General features: G+C 42.4%; 1 protein-coding gene across 9 annotated transcripts in view; it reads right to left on the bottom strand.

The window, feature by feature from the left end:
• The window catches only part of Cacna1e (calcium voltage-gated channel subunit alpha1 E), a 468,612-nt gene that overhangs the window by 81,808 nt on the left and 370,808 nt on the right, over positions 1 to 15,996 (bottom strand). For 8 of the 9 annotated variants that reach the window (XM_070034321.1, XM_070034325.1, XM_070034319.1 and 5 more), the window contains exons 10-15: positions 9,776 to 9,891; positions 5,245 to 5,298; positions 4,510 to 4,599; positions 3,011 to 3,220; positions 2,171 to 2,283; positions 572 to 684 (exon numbers count right to left, since the gene is read on the bottom strand). In XM_070034321.1, coding sequence (XP_069890422.1) covers positions 572 to 684; positions 2,171 to 2,283; positions 3,011 to 3,220; positions 4,510 to 4,599; positions 5,245 to 5,298; positions 9,776 to 9,891 — 696 coding nt within the window. The remainder of the gene's footprint in view (positions 1 to 571; positions 685 to 2,170; positions 2,284 to 3,010; positions 3,221 to 4,509; positions 4,600 to 5,244; positions 5,299 to 9,775; positions 9,892 to 15,996) is intronic. The other variant, XM_070034322.1, reaches the window with a different exon arrangement.

The raw sequence follows: 15,996 nt of genomic DNA on the forward strand, positions 1-15,996 counted from the left end.
TAACACAGACCAAGATGCATTGTACACATAAATTACTTTGTTAAATGGGGAAAAAATCAATATATAACCTGAAAATTCAGGGAAAGGGAGGGGTAGAGAATGTTAAGAGGGGTGAATCAAGAGGTACTGAATTCGTATTCATATTCATTGATCAAGAAGCTCTGACCGGGAGAAAATGGGGGAAAAGGTAATACTTTTCGAAAGGAAATATACTCATTACCTGACTTATGTAACTGAAACCCCTCTGTACATCACCTTTACAATTAAAAAAATGGGAAAACAAATGAGGCTCTGTTGCATCCTTCAAAAAACTACCTGAAGTTTTTTTTTTTAAGTCTCACAGACTTTCCTGCCCAGGCTTGCTTCAAACCTCTGATCTCAGCTTGCTGAGTAGCTAGAATTACAGGTGTGAGCTACAAGCACCTGGCTTCTGACATAGATTTCTGGGTTGATCTTTGTGGGGGTGGGGGAGAAGAGGAGTTGAATTGAGGAGAAATGGGGGAAGGACAGAAGGAAACAAAATAAGGCACAAAATAAGGTGGTAGGAAGAGTCCAGATGCTCATCACTTACTTGGTTATTTTAAATATTCTTAGTAGTCGGAGAGCACGCAAGACACTGATTCCAAAAGATGTACCTGGTCTGAAGATTGCCCAGACCACCTCAAAGATGCTTCCCACTGTAACCTAAGGACAAACCCAGCCACAGTGAGATGAGAGAAGAGGAGGGAAACACTAATATTTGGTGCACAATCTCTCAATGGTCTATGGAGAAATCCTCCCCTGCCCAGCCTTCCCTATGGCCAACTTGGGAAAGTAATGGAGAAAAAAAAATGACTTTGCCTGACCTCTCCCACTGCCCTCCATTCCCCTTCTGAACTTTCATCCTGCACACATTGTGAACCAGTTTACTGACTCAACTCCCATACTGGGTAAAAGCTATCCTAGCCAGTCATTCTGTACAGAATGGATGTCCATGGGTTTTTTTTTTTTTAATATCACCTTGAGCAAACAAGGCAACAAGTGGCATTCAAACAACAGAAACTACTTTTTGAAACAGAAATCTCATGGTCCTAGAATTTAGTGCTGCTGGCAAGTATGTTTCAGTTCCCATTATATCAAATATTTTGGTCAACGAGTTCCTGGATGCCCTATTATAATAGTCTTCGCTGTCATAGGGTCCGACTTCTTTAGAACATCACAATTTCAAATGAATGCTTCAAAATACATTTATATATTTATTGAATGTCTGCTATGTTCTAGATATTGTGCCGGGAGAATTTTTTTAAAAAGTAATTCTTACAACAATGTTGAAAAGTGTGCACACAAGGAAACTAAGGTTAAAATGGCCTCTCCCTAGCTGTTATGCCTGAAAATTGCCTATACTTAGAACCATATGTTCCGAGTGAAAATGGAGTTTGGCAAGTGCTCAAATCTTCAGCACCTAACAAGCTTTGGCAGAAAAAGAAGTGGGTTTGGCAGAGAGAGAAATGGTTCAGGAGCCCAAAGTTCTGTGACCTCGTTCGACTGCTACCTGGGTATGAGAACTGGAAGGAATGCTTTGCACTTACTTATTGTAGAGGGCAGGCTACATTCTCACCTACTCTGGTGCATAAGGCTCTTGAAAGCTGCACAGGAGAAAAACTTATGTAGATGTACCTTTACACACACCTAAATACTATTCTAGTCAGGAAGGAAATAGCAGGATGCAATGTTCTAGGTGGGAACTGGCTAATGTAAGGGTTTGTGTGTTTGCATGAAGGTATACTCAGACAATTATGCTGATTTTAAACTGAAGTAGAAAAAAAACCCCACAACTGTATAACCTTCTCTTTCTTACACCTCTAGAATTAAGTCCTTTGTCCTTCTCTTCAAGACTTTCCCCAAGATAATAAGTAGTTCAAAACTTAGGCCATGGTTGGCTTAAGTATATCAATGAGTGATGTTCTTACGTGTATACTCTGTAGTATATGCATTACACATCAATATAAACACTTCCTTAAAAAGTCAAAGAGCTTAATAAAACAAACAAATCCCTTGCATGGTAAGGATTCATTCACTCCCCCTGGCTTTGAGTTCAGTGGTCCATGCTGAGTGACAGAGCAAGCTGCTTATCTGAAACCATGGCCCATCACCATGAAGCAGAAGGACAGGCATGCTTCCGCGGACTTACCCCGAAATCAAAGCAGTTGAATGAAGAATGAAAATAAAGGCGAGGACCCATGCCGTACATCTTCAGGGACATCTCCAAGAGGAAGAGTCCCAGAAACAAAAATTCTGCATAGTCTGAAAGTACAAAAAATAGAAACATTCATTCCACAGATAGAATGGGCTCCTACCGTCTCCAATTAATATGCCCTCATATGGAGGATTTCCCAATACCATAGTGTGAGAAGGTTTGGTGGCCATGTTAAGTCAGTGCTGTGCAAAGGATAATGGTGTCTAAATACTGAGCCCAAGATGAGTTCAGTTAACAAGTCAGCTTTGCTCTCTTTCATGCTTGGTTAGTGGCCTGTAAATGGAGAGTGGGCCTCAGACAAGAAAGGAAGAACTTTACTACACTTTTGCTGAAAGAGTTACTCTCCCCTCCACACACTCACAGAACAGTCTCCTAGCTCCTCCCTGGCACCAATAGCAGTCTTATTTGGAGCTTACCTCTAAGTTCCTTTCTGATCCATTTGAGGAACCCATTTCCCTAAGGATCTTTTTTCTTAGGACTTTAGTGACTTGAACTCTTTATATCCTTAAGAACACCTACGCACCAAGGTGTAACTATCTTGCTAACTCATCAACTGTGATTTGTTTATCCCATTCAGAAATGAATAAAGACTGAGAGAAGTCATCTGATAATCCAGTCTTCCTCTTTCAGAGAGCTCTGGCCTCCATGCTGGTATAGAGAGGCAGGATTTGGAGCTGAAGAACTGCTGTCAGGCCAGCATGCTTTGGCTTCTTCCATTCATTCACACACCAACCAAGCTGCCCACATAGAGACTAGCAATCACCATTTACTTACAGAGGAGATGAGTAAGCCACTGGGGCTGGTTGTGATGGACAATAGCCACACAGGCAGTGTTGAGAGCCACGAGGCTCAAGACGATCCAATAAAACACCTGGGATTTGACCATGTGGCGAATAGAGATGCGCAGAAGCCTTTCTTTGTGCCGGAAATAGGAGGCCCCATCTACCTTTGTACTCTTGATACTGGCTCTGGCAAGGGGTGTGCCTGTGAGGGGAAAATAGGGAAGGAAGAATGAGGCTGCAAAATATCCTATGCTCTCCCTCCATGGCCAGGTAGTATCCAGGGTGAGCAAGTTGAGTGCCAGGACCAGGTGACCTCCGTATTACAGGCCTGGGTAATTCCTATGTTGCAGGCTAAGTAAACTGCATAGGCAATGACTCTACTCTCCCTCACCAGGCACTTTCAGTCCTGGGAAAATGGAAGATTTTCAGGCAGGGCACCAGGCCAACACCCAGTATCTTGAATGTTGTTAAGATCATGTTTATGTTTGTAACAGATCGGACTTCTCTGTGCGCTTTCCTTATAAGTGAGCTTTAGGCACTAGACTCCTTCTGCTGCATTTGTGATATTTCTGCCACTGGCAACATAAAGCAATACTGAGCCTTATTCAGTCTCTTCTGCTTTTAAAGATGGAGTAAGATCCTGCCCCTTTGGGGGATGGGGGAGAGAAAAATCTGGCTTCAGCCAGAGTCTATCAGAAATACCTAGAATTGAACTGCATGCAGTCATGTCCAAAAGTTAAGAAAAATTAGTTTAAATGTCACATGATGGAAACAGGTGGGTGCTGTTACTGCTAAGCAAATAACTTCAAGTTCTTACATCTGGGTCACTACAAGAAAGAGCTCCTGAGGATCTTTTGAATAATATGAGTTAAATATCCCTTATCTATCTGAAATGTGTAGGACCAGAAGCACTTTGATTTTTTCAAGAGTAGAACATTTGCCATATATAATAAGATATCTTGGGGATGGGATCAAAGTCTACATATGAAATTTATTTATGTTTCAGATATATCTTATATTCATAGCCTGAAGGTAATTTCATCCAGCACTGTAACAGTTTTGTGCAAGAAACCAAGTTTCTTGGTAAAGGAATTTTCCACCCAGGATTCCATGCTGATAACAAAACATTTCCAATTTTGGATCATTTCCAAATTTTAAATGAGGAATGCTCAACCTGTATCCCAAGGTTAGGTGCTTATAAATCATACCAAAGAGACAGAGAACATACATCTGTGAGTCAGGTAAATCTGCCACATTTGGAGAACCCTAAACCCCACATTTCATGTAAGCAGTATCTATCCCCTGTTCCTTTTTTCTTTCCTGTATATCATCATTATCTAGATTGGGCTTCCCACTCCATCCCTTACATACAGCCCTAAATTCTGGATTCTTTGGGTTCTTTTCCTCCTTGTGGGTCTTCTCAAAAGACAGAATCTTCATTTTTCATGGGAGATCCAGAGAAGTAAAAGAAGATCTAACTGGATCACTCACCCACAGAAGAGATATCAGCGCAGTGCTCATCGCTGGAGTCTCGGGTCATGGCCTCCGTCCGGCTCCTTTTGATGGTTGCCCTTCGAAGCACTACGCCAGGGAAGGGGAAGGCCAGTGAGAGGCCACAAGTACACCGAGATCATCGTGGAAAAAAACTTTGAGGACTGTGTAAGGACTTGTGCAAAGCCCCTGTGATACAGGTTGTCTACCCTTAATACTGGAGTCAAGGTGACAGAAGCTGAGCATGTTTAGAGAACCAGGGGTACTGTCCTCACCAGCACCTACCAAAATGCAAGGGTTCTGAAATCCCTACTAGAGTGAATCTACACTGGGTAGGTAAACAGACATTTTGTAGTATCTATTTGTCCTGGATCTTCATAAGCAAAGCTACTTCCTGGTACTGAAAATGGTCCCCAGATGATCCCCACACATTTTAAAAGAAGAAACTATCGTCTACCAATGGCTGTAGGATGGTCTTTTCATCGTAGAGTATCAATCACAGGCCCTGGAACAAAGCCACTCTTGGGTTTCATTTTCATCAGTTTAAAAGGCATTTAAATCCATGACTCAATTCTCTTCATTTTAAAGCATGAGGGATTTTATTACAGAGAGATTTGCGTTTCAAATCCCAGCGCACCCCTCTTTTCCTTCTTTCTCCTCATTTGATCAAGAGAGATTGCCACTGCATAAGAGGGACAAATGCAAATGGAGCAAGGCATTGGAGCACTTCCTTACCTTCTAAGGCTGATGTTCCGGCATTTTTATTTTCTTCTGCAAGCATGACTTCCTCTATATAGAAACAAATGGTTTAGTAAATTATCTGTAAATGCCAAATTATGGTGCAAAATGAAAAATCTCTCAGGGCGAACTCTGGCTCGGGGCAACACACAGAGAGAGCAAAGGGTTCAGAGCCTGTCATGGGCACCAGCTCAGACAGAAACTTGGCATCACTCGGAGTAAGGGTACACAGGAGAAGGGGTGGGGGGAGTAGGGCCCTTGGAAGATACTGACAAAAAGTTCCCATCTGAATCTGATGCTCAGGAGGACATGGTGGGGGGCGGGTAGGAGGGGAGGAGTTGGGTTGGACGTGATAGTGATTTTTTAAAACAAGGATTCCCAAGTTGATAGTAATGAAAAGGTTACATTTCTGTTTTTTTCTTCTTTCCTATGTTTCTCTAACCCCTGAGACCTTTTCTAACAACAGTGCCCCTTTGTCTCTTTTCTATATCGCCTATAGCATAAACCTAACCCTTTATCCAGAGGAAAATAACATATTTGGACTCTATCCTTTCTATGACTTTAAGGAGGGGCAGAGAAAGAGATCTAATGGTCTCAAAAAAAAAGGAGCAGGGCCTGCAGGCTGTATTTTTTTGCATGTCCCACTTCCATTCTTCTGCTTTGGTTGAGCAGAGCTTAAGCCTAACAGGCTTGAGTCCGCATGAGTTTTCCTATACTAAAATGATTGTTTAAAATGGGTTTGTGCCAAGTTACTTATGGCTCATGCCTGGAATTTTAACTACTCAGGAGGCTGAGATTTTTTTTTTAAGGATGGCAGTTCAAAGCCAGCCCAGGTAGGAAAGTCCTTGAGACTCTAATCTCCAGTTAACCACCAAAAAGCTGGTAGTGGAGCTGTGACTCAACTGGTAGAGTGCCAGCTGGTGTGCCAGCCTAAAGTGAAAACAGTAAGGGATAGCACCCAAGCCCTGAATTCAACTTCTAGTACTGGCATTACTTAAAAATTTAGTTTTTGCTTCTGTTCCCTGGTCCACAGCTATATTTTATAAGCTACTGAGATGGCTTATGGTAGGCAGAGACAATGGATAGCTAGAAGCCAAAAAAAATCATGTATAGAGAACTAGAGTTTTTATAGTTCACATCCCTATCTTTAGAGAGAACAGAGGATACTAGAGACCATGTTCCATCACCACTGGCCAGTGATTTAACCAAGTATGCTACATAATGAACCCTCAAAAACAAAACATAACACCCTAACACGGGAGTTTCTGGGTTGGTAAACACATCTGTCTGCTGAGACCCATTACTATACCTTAACCTACTATGCACTGTGCCTAAATTTCATCTGGATGTTCCTGAGTTGCATCCTTAATAATAAAACAGTAAGTAACTTTTTTTCCCTGAGTTCTGTAAGTCATGTTATAAAACTATTGAACCTATGGGGAGGGTAGAACTAGGGATTCTGGGAACTCCTAAACTTGTACTCAAATAGGCAGAAATGTGGGTCATCTAAAACCTTACTTTCTGGCTTCTGAAATGGGTACATGCTTGTGAATCTGTGCTAACTTCAGATAGTGCTCAGGGTCAAAATGGAACTGAATTGACAGATAAGCTGGTAATGCCAGAAATTTGAAGAACTGGTTGGGCTGCATCCATAGGTACTTGGTACTTGTTCATCAGTGCCTGAAAAATACACCACATTAGTACCACTCCAAAAGTACCAAAAGAGAATCCCTCTTGGCTCAAGTCTGGTGGGTTTCAGAGTCCTTTTCCGGGAGGGATATGAGTGAATTTCAATCTCTACCCTACTTTAATCCAGAAGCTAGGTTTCTGGAGGCCTTCACAATCATTCCTGAAGAGTCCAGCATTCTAGTTGCTTGTGGAAAGCTCGCAAAAAACACATTATCCTAATTTCATCTACATGTAAAATGAGAAAAATATGTGTGTGCATATATGTATTTGTGTGTATTCCTAGGAGGGATACATTCTGAAGCTTGTACATTACCATGCAGGATGGCCATTATACCAAGTCAAGGATGTTTAGCATTCTTTTGTTGTTGTTTTGTTTAGCATTCTTTTTGAAGTACAGTCTTTGGCCAAACACTACATTGACAGGTTAAATGTTACTGGGGTTCTCCTTCATTCAGACACACAAAGGCTTAAAGGCAAATGTTTGGAGAGCTTTTTATTTTTAAAATTAGGTCCTTAAAACACGCTAAAGCATCATTAATTACTCTAGACAGGGAGTCGCTTTGCTATGCAGTGTCTGGCTTTGGGGCAGGCCGTTCTGAGAATACCCAAGGCAGATGGAAGGAAGGTGTGTGGGGCGTTGGGATCTCTGTGAAGCTCTTGAGGGCTTTGGATATGCTGAAACCACCCTTCCCCCACCAACGCCTTTGCCAAGTTCGCTTTCAAACTTGAGTGTCTTTCCAGGGAAATGTAACCCATATGTCTCTGATTCACTCACGCTTCACTTGTAAAAGGAAGGGCTAGGAAGAACAATTTGACGTCACAGTGTGTCTTTTTTCTTAGAAGGAGGATAGAGCTGGCTTCACTAGCTGGAAGAAACAGAACCCTTGGAATTTGGCAAGTATCTAAAAGGCAGAGCCACAAAGAGCCTTGTACTGTGTCGCCTGACCCAGTGTGGTGTCCTGGACAGAGCTGGGAGGCTTCTTTTCTGGTTTTGATGCCAGCTCACTCAGCAATCTGTCAGATGGCTCCTCCACCAAAGATAACAAGGACAGTTGGAAATATCAAGCTGCCTGCCTTGACTGGGAGGCAAATCTACTCACCATCCATGGCAAGGCTGAATTACCATTCTGGGAAGAGGCAGGTAAGATGGATGACATGTGGTCATCATGTATTGCTCATGTTTCCAGATGCAACAAGGAAATGTGGGTATCTCAAAGGAGCATGATATCTGTTTTTCAATTATATTTATACTTTTCTTGGCCCTTTAAGGTTATCAGAAGCTAGCTAGGCACTGCTGGCTTAAGCTTGTAGTCCTAGCTGCGCAGAAGGCTGAGATCTGAGGGTTGAGAGTATAAATCAGCCTGGGCAGAGACTCCTATCTCCAATTAACCACAAAGAAAACCAGAGGTAGACCTGTGGCTCACATGGTAGAACACTAGCTTTGGGCAAAAAAAGCCAAGGGAAAAATGTGAGGCCCTGAATTCATGTCCCAGTACCAACATGCACACATGCACACATACATACCAAGATAATAAAAAATCAACTCTAGAGCTGAAAGAGAGATTTTATGTTTTGGTGGTCAGACTAAGAAGATTGCAAGTTTCCTTCCCAAGCCACTGTGAAGGAAAAAGGCTCAGACAACTAAACATCAAATCATAATCCATTTTTTTTCTGTGTGGCCTCAGATTTGTGCTAAGCTTCCTACTATGAACAAAGATGCTGACTGCCATGTGTATTCTTTCATTTTAAAAATCACTCTCTGCTCTGGAAGAAAATGAAGATATAAAGCATCAACCTTTAAAATAATAATGAAAGCAAATGCATCTTTTTATTGACAGATATGGGGTGATTTATGGCTCTAATAAGCAATTGAGCCACAGTAAACCTTGGATTGAATGGCTCTGTGCATCAATGAAATCATGGGGTGTTGGGATCTAGCCCACAGCTGGGCCTGAGCTATACCTGATATTGGACCTTGGTAAAAAGCAAGGACAGCACAGGTTGTTCAGCTCAAGAACACACCTGTTCTCATGGCTGCAGTGGCTTCCCACCGGTCCCCTCATTTCGAACCTTGTCCTCCTATGGTCTTGTCTAGCTTCAGGAACCAATAGTTCCTTTCAAATTTTAAGTCAGGGCATGTCAGCCCTCTTTTCACAACAAAGCCCAGAGCTCTCAAAATGGCTGCCACAATAGTATATATGAATACTGCCTACTCCTCTGTGACTGCCTCTTCTTTCCTCCTGCCACTACCTGGCCACTCCCTTAATAGGGACTTAGCACCAAGCGATGACTCATCCATATCTTCTTCAATAAGGATTTAACACCAAGGTATTTCTCATCCATATCTTTTCATGGCCCAAGCCCTCATCGCTAAGTCTGCACACAAATGAACCCAACTTGACTTCTCTATCTAAAACTATAGGACATCCTACACCCCCTAACTCTGCTTGATTTGTTTTTTTCAATTTCACTTATCACCATCTTGAAAATTGTTATTTTATTGCTTCCTTCCCCAACTAGAGAAGAAAGAGACCTACTAGACAAAAGCTCTGGGGACTCAGTAGTATGTTTGGCTCAACCTTGCATTCCAAGTTCCTAGCACAAAGTAGGCTCTGTATATATTTGCTGAATATATGGATTATTAGTCATCAGATGCCTGCCCTGAGAAAAGTGTAAAGTAACAGGGAGATTTCCACCCCAGAGGAAGAATGGGGATCCAGCAAGGAACCCAAAGACCTTTTAAGGGACCGAGAGCTTTACTGTACTCTAGCCTCTTAAGTGGAGTTGAATGGCACTGTTGATCCCACATGCCAGCATGGCCCCAGCCCCAAGGCCTCACCTGCTTTGTCTATCCAAGCACGGTAGCCATTCAGCTCACGCTCAATCTGCTGCTGGCGCCTCAGTTTCATGAATGCTCTCCGGTTCTCCACTCTCTCTCTCTCTTTGGCAAATTCTCTGTAGACAAGAAGGGTAAGATCCATTGGTTTTAGTACTATGACAAAGAGAAAGGGGGAACAAGTAAAAGAGTGTTTGAGGACAACTGGAAATGATGGCTTAAGCATATAATTCTAGCTACTTGGTAGGCATAGGTCAAAGGATTATGGATTGAGGCCAGTGCAGGCAAAAATAAGTTTCTAAGATCCATCCTGATAAATGGCTGGGTATGGTGGCATACATATCAGCCCAAACTACCAGAAAAACACAATGGCCTAGTATGATGGCGTGTGCCTGACATAGGGAAGTATAGATAGGAAGGTTAGTCTATAATGGCTTGGGAATAAAATGAAACCTTATCTAGAAAGCCACCAACCCAAACAGGAGCTGGTAAAGTGGCTCAAGTGGTAGAGCCCTGGCTAGCAAACACAAAGCCAAAGGCCTTGAGCTCAATCCCCAATCCTATTTTTAAAAAGGTGTTTGAACAGGTACTACTGTCATCATATATCCATTTCTGCTCGTCATGGGCTGCATGATGACCTGAAATTGTAAAAACGAATCACACTGCATTCAGTCTTACTCAATACAGCCAGTAGCAACACCCTCTGCTTGCTTTATTTTGAAAGGGACTTTGTAGCTATGTGACATACTGGGCTTCAATATGCCAATATTCCATCTCCTCAACTATAATGGCAGCGCTTAACCCTCTTAAAGACACAATTATCTTTTCAGCTTTTGACAACAATGACTAAAGCGACTGACCAATCCTGTATCAAGTTTCTTCATGCCCACTAATTTGCTTAATCTCTTAAGCATCCTATGATTTAAGTTATATTAAAAATGGCCATTTGATCAATGGGGCAACCAAGGCTGAGAGGTAAAGTAACTTGCTGGCTTGTGAACTCTAACTAGCATTCTGAGCTGCCTCTGGTATCCGGTATACAGTGACACTCCATAAGGGAAGACCAATGAATGACACAAATGACTTGAAAGAATGAAGGTCTGGTGAAGATGGCTAGCCTCAGAAAAATAAGAAAAAAATGGGACATCGAATGTGTACCTGGCTCTAACAGAGAGACAATGAAAATGTGTTTGGGTACAGGGAAAGCCAAGGTGAGGGTCAGGAAGGAGGTCAGAGTCCATCGACAGGCATAAAGGAACAAAGCCACCTTGTAAGAAAAAGCTCTCAAGTACCATGAGGGGAAAAAAGAGTGAAGAGTTTGCTAGTAGAAAAGGGATCATATTCAATACAAAGGAAATGGGAATAAACAAACAGTTGCTAAGAAATGTCTCCAGAAACCACATCCTCCAATACCTTCCTCATCACAAAACACTACAAAGCCATGGAATGTCTCTTGCCATGGCTCAGGTATTCTATCGCTGTTCTGGAAGCTGGTCCATTTATTTGCAGGGATTCTTCAGAGAGATGAAGGCAATTAGCACTCATTTAGGGTCCTTCCAGAGAATCCTTAATGTCTGGGGAAGAAGAAATGGCCAGGGGATGGGGAACATGCCCCAACCATAGTGCAGAGGCAGGAAGACTTGGTCTACCATAGGGGCGGGGGGAGGGGGAGGTAAGAGAGAGTGAGAGGGAAAGAGAAAGAGGGAAGGAGAGAGAGGAAAAGAGAGAGAGGGAGGGGGAGAGAGGGAGGGGGAAAAAGGGGGAGAGGGAGGCAAGGAGGGAGGGATGGAGAGAGAGGGGGGAGGAAGAGGGAGACAGAGAGGGGGAGAAGGATAGAGAGGGAGGGGGAGAGGAGGAGAGGGGGAAAGTGGGAGTGGGGGAGAGGGAGGGGAGAAGGAGAGACCTGCTTAGACCTGTCTTAGGCCTCCCTGCCGAAACAGAGCTGGCCTCCTTGGACACAGAACTCATGTGGGTGTGGAGACCATACACATCATCTTGTGCTTAGCTATAGGCACATTGGGCTCCTAAAGCTGCTATCCAGAGAAAGGCAGAATGAAGGGAAAACAAAGCCAGTAAGAATCTGGCTAATTGGGCTGGGAAGGTGGCTCAGTGGTAGAGCTCTTGCCTTGCATGCATGAGGCCCTGGGTTCGATTCCTCAGCACCACATAAGCAAAAAGAAAAAAGCCGGAAGTGGTGCTGTGGCTCAAGTGGTAGAGCACTAGCCTTGAGCTGAAGAGCTGAGGGACAGCACCCAGGCCCAGAGTTCAGGCCCCACGACTGGACCCCCCCTCCCAAAAAAAAGAATCTGGCTAATTGAATCCAAGTCCTGGGATGCCTCCTATCTTTACCTTCTTTCCAGAATTTTAGCAGTCAGGGAACTGGAGTGGTTCACAGTTTATCATACAACAAAGCTCTTGGTCCTTTCTATCCCTACTGTCCAATGAGTGTCATTATTCTGTTGGTCTTACGTTCTAAAAAGCACTTGAATCCACCCTCTATCTCCATCCTCACTGCCTTGGACCTTCATCCTTCCCTGGCCTGGACTACTATGTGGTTTCTCCACCACTTGTTTCTCTCCCTTCATTTCATGTATCTGAAAGCTATTTGTATTATCTCTTAAAAATATCACTGTATCCTATCCTTTCCAAATCACAAGAAATAACCATAACAAGTAACATTTGGAAGCATTTTTTCAAAATTTTACCATCTCTTCATTTACGTTGCTCACTCATATTTTTGAAAACAAAGTCCAATAGTCTTAAAGTTTAAGTAAGAAATAGAGTCAAGATTAGAATTCACATCTGTCTGCTCCAGGAGCCCAAGTTCTTCAAGCAACATGTATTGATATAGCCCAAAGGCATTTTTACATGCTTTATCATTTCATATACATCTGTCTTGACTTTTCAACTAAGTTCTGGTGGAAATGGTCAATGGATAACAGAAGGTAGTATTTTAAGTACGATGTTGAACAATTAGCTTCTCAGCAGGCTATGGCCGTAGTAACACAGTAATCCGTGAGCCTCTAGGTGAGATTATCAACATATCCACTTTGTAGCCCAGAAAAATCTAAAGGGAATCACATGGTCCTTGGAAATTGCAAGGATTCAAGGTCCCAGAGTCCCAGAGAGGAATTATGGCTTTTCTAAATTCTTTCTCTCTGCTCTATTGTCTGTTCCTCCCAACTTCCTCCATCCTCACTGAATGAAACACAAAAATACCCAACCTGGCTTCCACACATGGAGCCGAGCCTTTCTCTGTGTGGTACTCTTGTTTGTTGCAATCATCAAGTGGTCTTCTCTGCATTTTTTCCTCATTAGAGCCCAGGGAAGGAAGTCTGTGTCTTTCTCACCTCTTCTCACCCCACCCTTGTTATAATTGTATCCAAAGTCCATTTTCCCCATCTGATCTGAAGCCAAGCAGAACCTATATGGTATCACATCGCAACAGAGACCTAGTGCCTGCTACTATGATAGAGTCTATTAATACCTGAGGTTCATATAATACAACTAATTAATTTTTAATCATAACTCATCTTTGTGTAAATTATTTCATTTGTATTTGCAAAGACCCTGAGAGATCACCCAATTAGCAAGAGGCAGAGCTGAAATTCAAACAAGTATCTTCCAATTCTAGGTTAAATGCATTTTTCACCCAGCCTCAGTGATTTTCCCTGCTACCCAGAAGTTAGCATTTAATATCTACAAAAGAAACGGGGTGCTGGTGGCTCATGACTATAACCCTAGCTACTCAGGAGGCTGAGATCTGAGCAGCACAGTTGGATGCCAGTTCAGGTGGGTAAGTCTGTGAGACTTTTATTCCCAATTAAACACCAAAAATCCAGAAGTAGAGTTATGGCTCAAGTGGTAAAGTACTAGCTTTCAGCACAAAAGCTCAGGCCCTGAGGTCAAGCTCCAGGACCAGCACATATGTACACACGGGCACATGGACATACACATGCGTGCACACACACATAGAATCTACAAAGAAGATGTTGCTTCAGCCTAAACCTGAGGAAGTGAAAATATAGAAACAGTTTTTTTAGAGGGACTTTCTAGTGTGGCAGCATATAAAAAAAAACCATTGCTCTGCTGAGTTAATAAAAAAACTTTAGATATAATTTGTAACATAAGACAAGCTAGTGAGACATTTCTTGATTTTTGTATCCATGTCAAAGTTACCATGTGTTTGTATGTATGTTGTATTCTGGAAGGAACAGAGACAAAAGGATTTAGGTCTAGTATATTCAAAAACAAAATAAGTGAATATTCTAAATTTAGGATTGACATGCTCACCAGGTCCTGAATATTAAGGTAGCCAGACCTGAAAGGCAAGCATGCTCTTTCACTGTACCTCTTCCCTGAGGATCTGAGTATTCTCACATCTTCAGGAGGATCCTGGGGATTGCTGGACAATGCTTTTGCAAAGATTGAAAACAGGACCTAGACCTTACTTAGAAATCAGATGATTACTGCCAAAGTCCCTACTAGGTAATCTAAAAAGTGGCCCTGTGACACTCTCAATTGATCCAGTTCCTTTGTTATCAAGCACTTGAAATTTAAAGAATGAGTTCTGACTTAGAGTACACATATGTATATGCATGTGCATATATGTATATGTACATATATGTATATATGCATGTGTGTATACATGTATGTATGCATGCATGTTCAGGCCCATTGGCCTGGGGTTTAGGGTAAGAAAATGCATTGCCAGAACCCTGACATTTGCTCTATCTAGTGTTTTTATACCCATAGGTATATCAGAACTCAAGCTGGGATGTGTCAAAACTTCAGAATCTCAAACAAGAACCACAAAAATAACTCTCTAGGTGGTATAGCAGAAACATCATGAGCTATCTTTTCTTTTTGCTGTTGTTCTGAGACTAGGTCTCAAACTTGGTACCTGATACTGTTGCTCATTGCTACCAACTGAGCCCCACCTCCAACCTCAACAAGGTATTTCGGATTCTTATTAAGCTAGGAGGGAACCTCTCTGCCTCAGTTTCCTCATCAGTCAGTCCTGACAATGGAACACATAAAATTCCCTTGTCCCCGTCTAGAGGCAGGAAAACTTCTTCTCTAGGATCTCTGACTGTACCTCTGTAGGAGACTACATAATGAAAGAAATCCAAGTTGCATTTCATTGTAGACATGGCCGCTTCCCCAGTCCTGTTATCTAAAACTTTAGACTGCTCCCCTCACATATCCTGGGTCCCTTGGAGGATAAATTGCAGCTCCTTTCAAGATGTAGCTCGCACACAGCTGACAAGAGGAGAAGTTGGGGTCAGGCCTGGATGACCCTCTATTCTGGTTACCAGATGTGTATGAAAAGTTCATGTTTCTAAATTTCCATTTACAGGATTAAAAAAGGAGGTTGAATTCCTTGTAACGCATGGTTTCGTTTTCATTTTTTTAATCCTAGTTATTGAATTTACATTTGTGACTGCTTTTGTTTTCCTGCAGCTTTCATGAGACCCATAAATTGTAAAAGATCAACTTTTCACACACAGCCAATTCTGTATTAGTCATGATAAGATAAAGTGGAGGAATTACATGGATAATTTCAGACAAGGTAAAATGTCCCTAAACATTTATCATACATGCCCAGAGGGGTGAAGTGACCGAAAGCAAAGTTCTCTTTGAAATCATGTTTAGATTAATATTAAAATTGATTTTTATTTAGTGAATTCAAGACCTATAAAAGAGCCAATGTCACAGATAATTCACAAAGTGGCTAATCTGTATTATTAATAAAGTGACTGGTACTAGCCCATAGGGAAGTGATGGGAGGGGCTTTGGTTACCCACATTTATCAAAATGTGATTAACTCTTGAAGAACAAAAGGGAAGTTGACCAAAACCTTGTTCCAGCCTGCCATTCCCATCTCTGTGAGGTCACTTGGGTATCACAGAGCACCTGGACGGATGGGCAAGCACCTCGATACCAGCCTGGTGAGGAAGATGTTCTAGGAGTCCTGTTGTAGAACAAACCCTCCAGGGGAGGGCTGTTGGCTGGTTTTATCCTCTAGTTGCTGAGTCCTCCTCCAGTTTCTCTGCACACAGGGAGCTTTGTTTACTGATGCTGCAGAGGCTCTTGCTGCTGTCATGGCAACTGAAAGGAAGACAAAGCCCGCCAGGATGGGCTGGCCCGTGTGACTCAAAGATCTGTTTACCCACACTCCTGTACACACTTCCATGCTTCATCACACACATTGGCATGGAGAC

Source organism: Dipodomys merriami, unplaced genomic scaffold, assembly GCF_024711535.1.
Source record: "Dipodomys merriami isolate MVZ:Mamm:240054 unplaced genomic scaffold, mDipMer1.0.p SCAF_24, whole genome shotgun sequence".
Taxonomy (NCBI): Eukaryota; Metazoa; Chordata; class Mammalia; order Rodentia; family Heteromyidae; genus Dipodomys; species Dipodomys merriami.